The 12059-nt window shown below is 44.7% G+C and overlaps 1 protein-coding gene across 1 annotated transcript in view; it reads left to right on the forward strand.

Annotated features, from left to right (window-relative positions):
* Nucleotides 1–12059, forward strand: part of TRIO (trio Rho guanine nucleotide exchange factor) — a 5246815-nt gene that overhangs the window by 2790124 nt on the left and 2444632 nt on the right. The window contains exon 27 of the mRNA XM_086965300.1: nt 11687–11776. Within this exon, the coding sequence (XP_086821426.1) occupies nt 11687–11776 (90 nt within the window). The remainder of the gene's footprint in view (nt 1–11686; nt 11777–12059) is intronic.

A 12059-nucleotide genomic window follows, 5' to 3' on the forward strand; every position in this document is an offset into this window, starting at 1 on the left:
GGAGATTGGTCTATAATTTTGCAACTCTGTCGGGTCTGCCAGGGTCTTTTTAACAGAGGTTTCATATGTGCTTTTTTCCACTTCCTTGGAAAGGTGGCTGTAGCCAAGGAATTGTTGCAAACCTCAGTTAATATGGGAGCTAAGAAGAGGGCTAGGTCATCCATTATGAATGGCATCACCCGGTCTGTGGGAGCGCCATATTTAGTTTGTGCCAGCAAAGATTCGATGAACAATCTAGTTGTATCCTTGTATATTGGGGAGATAAGAGCCACCATTTGAGATGGTTGGCTGGGGAGGTTAATTTTGCAGTATAAGAATGGAGGGGGCCTCAGAGAAAGTTGATGAAGCACAGTGCAGCAGAACCAATATGAATGAAAAATTTCCTAGCTATCGTAACAGAAAGTTTCAATTCTATTAAGGACTCAGAGGCAAGGATTATGCCTTCTTTCTTCTCTTTAATTTAACAGCAGCCGTCACAATTTTAAAGACAAAAAACACTTTTTCCATGAAACCATGGGATAACTGTAGTACAAAAAACATCCAATAGGAAACAGAGTGAAGGTCCAATCAGCCCAAACAGTCCAGCATAGTCCTTCTTCACTGGCCTCTTGTCCACCTTCCTCGCACGAAGTCAGCCATAGGATCACCTTCCTGAATCCTGTTTATTTGCATCAGATCCTGCAAGGACAAGGAACATTGTCACCACCTAGGCCTTTAACTACTAAAGCCTGTGGGGAGAATAACAGCAAAGCAATACTGTTCAATCAAGACCAACGCTTTAATAGTCAATTGTAAATGCAAGAAATTACTTACTTAGGACATTTTTCATTCTATGTCAGGACTGGATGTGAGGATTATGCCAGTTTAAAGCTTACTCACCACGAGGTGAGCCATGTTAAGCACTGGCTTGAACTACAAAATTTAAAGGTTGAATCCGAAGATCAGTCTGCTGTTTGAGGACATCTTCCAAATGGGCGCCCAAGCCAAATGTGTTAGAAGCCATAGCACCTTGAGCCGAGTGTGCTCCAAAAATATGAAGATTGATACCAGCTACCTGCATTACCCATCTAACCCACCTAGTATGGTGGGGAAGAGACTGCCTTGAAGGGTTTACGTAAAGCAATAAGTAGCTGTTGCTCCCCAGGAGTGCGTACCTCCGCAGTCATTTCTTCATATGCTTTCAGTCATCGTACCACACACAGTTTGGGAGAGTCTGAGAACTCTGGGTAAGTAATGACTCTTGTGTGACACTTTGTTCTTCTATGGAGGGGGAAAGTTACCCCGGTCGGGGAAAAGATCCTGCCTGTGATATCTAATGCCCTCACATCAGAAACACAGCGGTGGATATGAGACAAAGCAACATAGCCAATTTGGATGACAATTCTTTTCTAGACTGAAAATGATTTAGTTGCCAGGAAAGGAATAGATTGAGGACCTGGTTAACATCACAGAGAGCCGAGTAGCGAGGTTCTGGTGGGTAGAATGTCTGATACCTTTTAGTAGTCTGCATACTACCGGGTGTTCTCCCACTTCCATGTCATTAATCGGGGTATGCCCAGCTGAAATGGCTGACTAGAAGGTGTTAATCGATCGGAAAGCCAACCCCCTATGAGCCAAGTGGGCTAGAAAATTGAGGATGTGTACTACATCTACGTCCAGGGGAATATGGTCCTTTTGCATACACCAACTGGACCATCTCCCCCATGCAGATTTATACCTCTTGACAGTACTGTCTGCCCACACTCTGGACATGAGGATGTCAGCCATTTCTGAAAGGCCAGGGACCTCCCAACATCTCCGGTAATCCGCCACGAGCCACAATGAATTCTCCTGAATCAGTGGATGGGGAACTAGGTATTCTTGAGGAGAGTCAGAAATTGTGGGAGTACGATTGGAGAATCCCAAGAAAGTTCCAGTAGAACTGAAAACCAGATTTGCGACCTCCTAAGGGGAGTGTTGAGAACCACTTCTGCCCGTTGTCTCCTAACCTGTCCGGTCACCCTTGTGATCATCACAACAGGTGGAAAAGCGTACCCTTTCTCCCGACTCTCCTGGAGAAATGAATCTGTGGCCACCGCTAAAGGGTCCAGTCTCCAGCTGAAGAAGTGGGGTAGCTAGTGGTCCTATCTCAAGGCGAACAGGTCCACCGAGAACAGACCCCAATCGGTGTTCGAAGTTGCGAACACCTCTGGATTGAGTTTACAAAGGCTGTAATCCCTGAAGTTCCAAGATTGGAAGTCTGCTGCTTGGTTCTCCCGGCAAGTATTCCACCATGACCGGAACCTGATGGTCCAGGCAATATTGGCACAATCCAGCTGCAAGGTCCGAAAGGGCTTTGGATCATGTGCCCCCTAAGTGATTGATATAACGGACCGCTGAAATGTTGTCCACCTTCAGAAGGATACATGACTAAATAGACGCTCTTGGCCAATAGTGAACTGCGAACAAACCTGCTGGAAGTTCTAAGCAATTTATATGTAATCGTGGCTCTTCTTGAGACCAAAATCCTCCTGTGGAAATAGTGTTGAACCCGGCCCCCCAGCCTGTTTTGCTGGCATCGGACGCTATAACCAAATTTGGTGTCGACCCGAAGATCGCTCTGCCATTCCAGGCTTCCATGTGGACAAGCCACTATTGGATTTTCTCTTGAGCCACCGCGGACAGTAACACCTTTTGAGAGTAGGGGTAACCTTTGTGTAGATGGGATACTTTTTAGAAGTTGTAGGACCGAGCAGTGGAGAGGCCCAGGGAGAATGACCTGGATCGATGCGGAGAGAAGACCCAGTACTCGTGCTTTCTGCCTTAAAGTCACCTGGTGCTTGGACAGAGTACGTCTTAACTTGTGTCGAATTTTCGCTACCTTTCTGGAGGGAAGACTTAGAGTAGAAAAGTTGGAGTCTATCACAAAACCTAGAAATGTCACCTTCTGAGAATGAGATAGGAGTGACTTCTTCTCGTTGATCACAAAGCCTAGACTCTGCAGCAAATTCACTGCCAACCGGAGGTGAGAAAGTAGTTGACAAGGACATATGTCCATTAGAAGCAAATTGTCTAGATAAACCATCTTTTGTATACCTCGGGCCTTGATATATTCCACCACTGGCTTGAGCACCTTATTGAAACACCCTGGAGCCGAGGAAAGACCGAAGGGAAGGGATGCAAACTCATACATCTGATGTTTCCAAGCGAACTGAAGGAACCGGCGGTGAGGTCGAAAAACTGGAGCGACTAGGTAGGCATCCTTGAGGTCCATTCGGACCATCCAATCCAGCGGTCTCAGCACATCCCTAAGGAGGTGAAGCCCCTCCATTTTGAAGTGGTGGTAGACCACTCACTCGTTGAACTCGCTTAGGTTTATCACCAGTCTCTGGCCTCCATTGGTCTTGTCGACCAGAAAAATATTGTTGATGAACCCTCGAGGGTGGGGGAAGGAGGCAAAAACAGCGCCCTTGGTGAGAAGGAACACAACTTCTTGGTCCACCAGAGCAGCATCCTGTTGTGAGAATTGGATGGGGCGAGGATGGACTTGTTGGAAGGGTACCCCGAAAAACTCTATGTGGAATCTTTGACTAGTTTGAAGAACCCACGCATCCACCGTGATGGAAGTCCAAACCCGGAAAACACTCGCCAGCCCCCCCCCCCATACTTTTAAGTTGGAGGACGGGAGAACACTCACCGGGGCTTAAGGAAGTTGCCCCTACTTGGTAACATCTGCCTTTACCACAACTCCCCCTCGTGGATTAGAAGTTTCCGAACCTGGATTGGTCTTGTTACTGCCTAGGGCCTTGCCTTTTCTGAGGGTATTGGTTGGAAGCACGTCTAGTCGAGGGGCCCCTACCTCATCCCGGCTCCACAGAAAACCCGAGGGAACACCCTCTTGATGGTCGCCTGTGCCTTGTCTAGGGAGGTGAAGGTATTTACAAATGTCCCTACTTCCTTCACGAATGGCTCACCCAAGAGCCCTCCCTGTGCAACTGCCCCTGCTTCAGAATCTGCCAAGTCCTCCAATTTAGGTTCCACCTTTATAAAGGAGAGAGCGGCGACGCTCCGTTGACAGGGCACAATTTGCATTGCCTAAAAAAATAACAGCTCTTTGAACCCACCCCAATAGGGTCTCTGGGGCGATGAGGGCACCCAATATGTTTGCTTTATCAGCCATGTTGAGGATCTTGGTGAGGGGGCCCAGGGCATCCAGGAGTTTGTCCTGGCATGCAGACCAAGATCAATCAATTCCCTTTTTAGGTCTGTCATAAATGTTTGTAGAAAGGTGGCCATACAAAGGTCAATCTCAGGGATGAGGGCCACCTTTCCCTCTAGAGAGGTGGAAGGACACTCAGCACGGAGGCAGTTACGGGCTTTCTTTTCTAGTGGCCTGCGAATGAGTCATGCCACATAACATTCGACTTTGTCAGCCGGGGCCCATTCAAAAGACCGGGGATTTATTATGACTCTAGGGTCTAGAATATCTGAAATGTCTTTGGGAGGTATGAGTGGACCGAGAGGAATGGCCTGGTTTGAAAGGCCCAGGCTCGTTGTCTGGATCCCCTGAACCCTTTGGGGGGGGGGGGGGGGGATGTTATGAGGTAAGCCTCCATCTCCTACCGGTAAGGCTGGCGAGTAGCAAGGAAAGCTTGACTGAGCCTGTCAAAGGCATCTAAATCCACCCCTGCCTCATGATTACCTCTTGCAGGGGGGCCCGCAGAATCCGCTAGTGTAGGGGCAGTTCCCAAGGTACTTGAGAGGTAAGGGGATTAGTGAGCGATGGAGTCATATTAGCAAAAGCCTGGGCAATTTGACGGGAGAGTCTTTCTTCCAAGGGGGTCACAGCCTCCTCTACTGCCGGATAGATAGAGGCATCAACTGCATCATAAAAATCGTCATCCTAAGGGAGGTCAGCCATAGGGTCCCTCACCCCTTGGGAATCATCCTCTCATAGTCCATCGTATAGTAGGTTAGTGGACTAGAGAGGGAAGGATGAATTATAGAAGTCTGTCTAGCAGACTAGTAGCCCTCTTCAAAGGTGTCCACTTTATTGTGGGACTGGGTGGCAGTTCGTAAATATTAATATGCAAGGGATTTCGCAAGATTCTGAGTGGGTCTAAGCCCTGGGACACTTGCCTGGTGCTGAAATAATTTCAAAGGAGGCCAGCCTGGGTGTGTGTCCCTATAGGCCACTAGGTCCAACAGTACAGACCCAAAGGGCATAGGGATGGGTAATACTGACAATATAGCTTACTATTATTCCCCAGAGCTGCAGAGCGTTAGAGAATACGATTGGCCTGAATCTATTATTATATTAATAAGACTCAATCGTTACGGACCCATCCGGGCGTCTCCCTCAGGTCGGCAAATGGGGCGGACACAGAGCGCTGAGTGAATCTCCCCTGAGAGGAGTTTCAAGCGTACGCGCCTGCGTCCTGCCTCCAGCGCCCTCTAGTGGAGGAAGGTCAAATGTGCTCCAGGACGGGACGCTTAAGAGCGGAGATCGCTTTTGCGTCATGAAGCTGCCTATTAAGGGGAACAAGAACACAGGCAGCCGACACAGCGGAGCCGCTGGAATCAAGACACAATGGCAATTAAAAATTCAACAATAAAATACTACATTCAAAGAAAAAATGCTAAAGAGGCAACACGCCTCACAAAGCGGCAATGTTACACAAGATATGTGATGAAATCGATAATAAGCAGAACAATATTGCATCAAAATACACTAAAATAAACAAGCATATAACAGAGAATGGAATTAAGCACTTATCTGTCCTGCGCAGCAGTGAAGAAAGAGGACAAGGGGGCCAGTGAAGGACTATGTTGGATTGTTTGGGCTCTGATTGGACCTTCACTCTGTTTCCTATTGGATGTTTTTTTGTTCTACATTTATCCCAAGGTTTCATGAGAAAAGTAGTTTTCTGATAGATACATCTGCCGTGTGGATTCCTCACCTTGTGAATATACCCCTTGCGTCAGCAACATTCGGAAATTCTTTTTGTAGCTTCGCGCCGACGTGGACGCGGACGTCACAGAGTCACGGCTCCGCTCGCGACTCCGCTGACGTCACCGACGCCTACAATAGGCCCATGCCGGCGTGATGACATCAGTTCTCTTTTTTCCGCGTCGTCGACGCTAACGGTTTTCAGGGATCGTGCTGTAGCTTTTCAGTAACTTTGTTACTATTTTCCTGTTATTCTGTATAACATCATATTCTTCGGGATGTCGTCGAAGAAGACTGGTTTCAAGGCTTGCGGCGAATGTGGCAAGACTATGTCCATCACCGATCCACATGACTGCTGTGTCTGGTGCTTAAGCTCTGACCATGATGTCGAGGACTGTGCTTGCTGCAAGAAGATGACTTCGAAGGCGCTGAGAGAGAGAGAGGCGAAACTCCTTGTGGCTAAGCTAAAGAGTAAGAAGGAAAAGAAATCTTCGAAGTCTCGAGCTCGTCGTTCGAGGTCTCGGTCTCGATCGAGGTCACGCTCGGAGTCGTCTTCAGCTCACGCGTCGAAGTCTTCGAGGAAGAAGCACAAGAAGAGGAGCCACGAGTCACGACTTCAAAGGAATCCGCTCTCCCGCCCACTGCATCAGACTTCAAAGGAATGCGCTCCCCCGCCCCGCCACAGCAATGCTGAGAGCTTATTTCTTATTTGGACCAGCTGTTCACATATGAAATAGCTTCCTCCCACTCCTCCAGCTGCTGCCTCCTCCTGCATGTTGGGCTTTTTTCTCCCCTGCAGCCCAGCCCATGCAGCGCTGCTCATCCCACTTCCCTGGTTTATACTGGTTATTATTTTGTGTCCATAACACAAGCAAGCCCATGTTCCCACTCCTCAGGCCGCAGCTGATGCAGCCTCCTCCTGGGTGTTGGGCTTTTTTCTCCCCTCCAGTCCAGTTGTGGTGCTGCTGATCCTCCTCCTTTTGTTTTCGCTTATTTTGTGGCTCTAACACGAGCGACCGAACTCTGAGAAAAGCTGCTTGAGCACATGTTTTTATTCCTGTTTTTTTGGCTGGCTGGTAGAAATGCTCTATGCATCTGATGCGGTCAGTTCAGTATGCTTCTGCTCCCTCAAAACTTACCCTGCTACTGCCATCCATGCCCCCTCCATCCCTCATGCTCGCCACATCCTTGAATAAACATGTTTTGGTGTTGCGGATTCATGTTCCCATCAAAGGCGGAGTCTGAGCGTGTGTTTCTGTCCTTTATTGAACAAAAACAGCTGTAGTCCTTTTTCTTCTTTCACATGAATCTACACTCTGCTGATTGCCAGTACCAGCATCACCGGTCCTCAGGGAGATGTTAAGTCGGGCTGGAGGCAGCCGACACGGCAGACCTCAATAGCATCCACATACCGTGGCAAAACAGCTCTCTTGGGCTCCCAACCTCCATCACAGGTGTGAGGGGGTGTCATAGTAATGCACCTGGTTGTTAGAAAGGCATTCTCTGGGGGCTGGTCTGATGCAGATGCAGAGGGATTGATACGAGCAACAAGGGTGCAGGTGGGTTAACACAATGTTCAAATTATAGATAAAGGGGAATCGGTGGGCATCTCAAAGCTCTACTGATCACAATACATGCGTTTGTCGTTTACTAGGCTGACTCCTGGTTATAGCATTAGTTAAATAAAAAATTGTATCTGAATAAAAATCCCATCTGAAGCTTTAGTAAGATTCCTCATCTAGGTGTCTCTAAATACATCAGTCCCACAGCGGATCAAAGGTCGAGTACGGATAGGAGATTCGGAAGCTATACTGTGCCGCTCCATCGCTCTCTGCAGACAGCACTTTAAACCAGCGAGCGCTCTCCCCTTTCATCTTCACTCAAAGGACATGCGAGTTCCCACAACTTAAATCTGTATAAAACAATTGTTATTCAAAGAAACACATTAATTTACATGCTGTAATCTTTTCGAAGTGTTCTCTGTGGTAAAAACACCATTGGTGGGTCTCTGGGCACTTATTCAATCGTTGCAGTTATCAAATATGTTTATTTTATTGCTCTACAATGGATACAAAGCTGGTTTAATTGCACGCAAAGTAAAACTTAATTGAGAAAGCAGAGATGAAACGGGAGGATGCTCGCTGGTTTCTCTTGCCTCACCCATTCTTCAGTTCCATTCCATCATTGGACCTCCCTTCCCTTTTTTTGTGTGCTTCTTTTCTGCTCCCTTTGCCAACGCACAAACTGGGACTTCCAGGCTCTTACTACTATTGTGCTTTGCATGCTACACACTGGGTAAAAGTGAACTTTGGTGCAGTGTGCATGTTCAAATAGCCTGTGGCCGCCCACCTCCGTAATTTACTTTCATGCCCCCTGATTAGTTAATTAAATAATAATAGTTTTGCGTTTTCCCTCATTACAGCAAATTATAATAAACACCTGGCTACAGTATGAATGCAGCTCATTATAAAGAGAGCCCGGGTGCTTAATTTTGTGTCACAGAGTTTATCATGATTATATTGTACACTACTCCGGTGTGGTGGGACTGGCGGACTCATTCCGTTGTGGTCTATGAAGATGACCATCCAGACGCCCTGTGCATAGGAACAGCTTCCTGTTCGTTTTCACTACACCCTGGGACATTCCAAAAAAAAAGGCGAGTGCTTACATACACATAAAAGGCATATAATATTTATAGTTTAATATCTACAAGGTTGCTAACAGGACAGTATGCATACAATATTCAGGTAAGTGCTTGCCCGTGTGTGCTCTTCCTATTGGCTCGTGCAGTGGTGTAATTGCGGCGCTGGAGGGCACTTTACATGTGCGCAAATTCCATCTTTCCTCTTTCTTTTAAAAGCACTACTCCTACCACCCGTTTTCCACTGTTTTCTCCATCCCCTTTCCTTCCTATATATCACCCTCACTCTATCTATCGCCCTCACTCTATCTATCGCCCTCACTCTAGCGCCCTCACTCTATCTATCCATCTATCTATCGCCCTCACTCTATCTGTCTATCACACTCACTCTATCGCCATCACTCTATCAATCGATCGCCCTCACTCTACCCATCTATTGCATCACCACAGCATCACTCAGCACCACCACAGAATCACTCAGGGGCACCACAACATCACTATACGCTACCACAACATCAATCTGTGCAGCCATTCAACAACAACTGGTTCAAATATGTTCTCTCAATGTTTCAAGCTTTATTACATATGTCACAAAAAGATGTTAATATTTCACTTCTGTTCTTGGATTTTCGTCAAAATGAAATACACTGAATATAATCTTCAAAAAAGTTATTTACAAAAGTTAAAGCTATTGCCATTATAAATTACAATAACTTTTATTTAAGTATTAATTATTTAAAAAAATTAATAAGCCATTGTTATTTGTAAAATCAGTACATCTAAGTCACGTAAATACAACACCTATTGCATTACAAATGTTCTAGGTGTCACATTTGCGAAAGTTAAAACTATTGGCATTGTAAATGACAAAGCTATTAATTTGGCTATTTTCAAAACCAACACATACATAAAATATTTGTCATTTACAATACCAATAGCTCAAACTTTCCTAATGCGAGACCTATTGCATTGCAAATGCTTGCTGTCTTCAAAATTGTGATGGCGGCTTTTAAATAAAAGTGATGAGAGAAGGCATAATCCTCGCCTCTAGTCCTGACCTAGAATTGCATTTTGTGTATCTGCAGAAATACTTCTAACTTGGTGGTTGTAGGGTTGTGAAATTCCCTCTGTATTATCACAAAAGAAGTCGACTCGGTTACAGGTGATTATTAACAAAACACGTGCAACCACATTCTGCATTTGTTGTTTATGTACTGTATGTCCATCAGAAATACAGCCTTGGGGTTCTTGTGGGATACAAAGGAGACACTAATAACAGCCCGCTCACATCCGTTTGAAATTATATCCTACCCAGTATATAATGTCAAGCCCCCCAGATCTGCTTGAAATATGTAGTACACACAAAACAGTACTCTCTATTTAGAGTGGAGCGGGTCACTTGTGCAAACAGCTGCTGCGCGTTTGGCCACTTTGTGTGGCATAGAGCATTGGCACACTCTCACAAGTCAGATGTTATGGAGTTTTTTTCTAATCTCTTGTCTGTCTTAAAGTAACCATTGAGAATATACATAACCTTCAAATAAATTGCAAACTTTTTTTGTTGTTTTTATGATGCGATGTGTTTTTGTTTGTATGTGAATGCTCATAATTTTGACAGAAATTTTAAAGAAGACACGTGGTGATGAATTGATTATGCCCTAATCACTCAGTTTAGTTATGTTGTAAATTTGAGATTAGAATGTGAATGTATTACTCTCAAGGCTGTTTTTCACCTTTTACGTGTCATAGAAGGATACAAATGCAAATACAATGACAAGGCAGTCATTTAAACCTTATCTTTGTTTTAACTAATTTGTAAAGCAAAATGTATTGTAAAATTGCACCATTTCCCTCTAAATAGTTAGAAAACAATACTAAGGGGAAACCCCAAGTTACATCCTCATGCCCTACTTGAATTAACTGGCCTGTGTTGTTGGCATACGTTATTACGCCACACCACTTCTAATTTTCACCAGCCGCCTCTGGTGCTGCCAGATAGTAGTCTGTTTTGTGTGATGAAGGTTAAGATCTGGGAGAAAGCTGCCTCTTCGATGAGTTGGCATTTAAAGAATCTATTAGAAGTTGACATGGAGACTGCAGGTTTGGACCTGGTGAAATCCCTCATCTTCAGTATTGGTTCAATGTGGATGTGTTCAAGTAACTGGGAAATTTACCAGTTGACAAGGAGCCGTTTTTGCCAGCACAAACTCGGCCCAAAGGCATTACATGGGTACCAGTTACATTACACAAGGGCAGATTTTTTTTTATTATTCGTTTTTAGGCTCTTGAGGTAAAGTGATTTGCCCAGCTTCACATGATGTTGAGCTGTTGCCGGGACTCGAACCTGGTTCCCCGGTTTTAAAGTCTGCAGCTCTGGCCATTAAAGGTCAATAGGGTGATTGTTTGATAATGGTACAACCCCTGCTTGCCACTTTTGATTATTGTCTTTCACTGCCATTGTATATACTACTGGTTCCTACAGCTAAATTATTATAGAACTGTGCTTAGCTTCCCATATTGTTTACTTAAAACTTTGTTTTAAACATACAGTAGTTTTATTCTGCTTAATAAGGTCTTGGTACTGTCCTATGTTTATGGTTAGCCAGTCACTTGTTTTTTAGACTCCTAATCCTTACCTTCCATCAAAATGTTAAAGTTAACCCCCCCATATGTGCTTTGAGTATTGCTAACAGTTTTCCTAGTTAAGTATAAATCTATCAAATTAGAGGTGGAAGCGAAATGTTTGTCTAACTACTGCTGTTTTGGGATTCCTCCTGTCTCAGTGTTGCACTGGGATGCTTCCGGGTAACTATGCGCTCTATAAATCTTCCTTCATTCATTTATTCATTCATTCAGTGTGGTTTTGTAAACCAGAGATGATTGCTCCATATTCCAGTTCACTTTCAACTTAATTTATTGTCGATGATACAGTGATCAGAATTTCATGTGCAGGTGCGTATAGTACAATAATTTAGTTTTTTCTGCCTTTAAACTTTAATATTTGATACGTTGCGCTGCCCCAGCAGCTGATACCATGTCAAAAAGCAGCTGTTTTACTTTGTGTAAAATGTTGCTCATTGTGGGAACAAGTAAATGAATGTTTGTATGTTTTACAGGCGGACAAGTTTCAAATGTATGTTACCTATTGCAAAAATAAGCCAGATTCAACCCAGCTCATACTGGATCAGGCTGGTCCTTACTTTGATGTAAGTATTCCTGTTCATACAAAATAATATGGCCTTAATCTTTGTTTGCCATTTTGATCCCTCCATATTAGCTGCTATGATTTGTTCTGTTGATATTTGCCTGTTGCTGTTTATTTGTGTTTATTGTACTGTATCCTGTTTTGTTGGCACAAGAACAAACATCACAGCAAATACCACCTACTTACTGGCTTGTCACAATCATGTTTCTGCTGCATAACTCTAACCGCAGATTTCTCACTGTAGGAAAGTAAGATCTGCTAATATGGTTACCCCCACGTTTTGT

Source organism: Lissotriton vulgaris, chromosome 4_1 (genome assembly GCF_964263255.1).
Source record: "Lissotriton vulgaris chromosome 4_1, aLisVul1.2, whole genome shotgun sequence".
Taxonomy (NCBI): Eukaryota; Metazoa; Chordata; class Amphibia; order Caudata; family Salamandridae; genus Lissotriton; species Lissotriton vulgaris.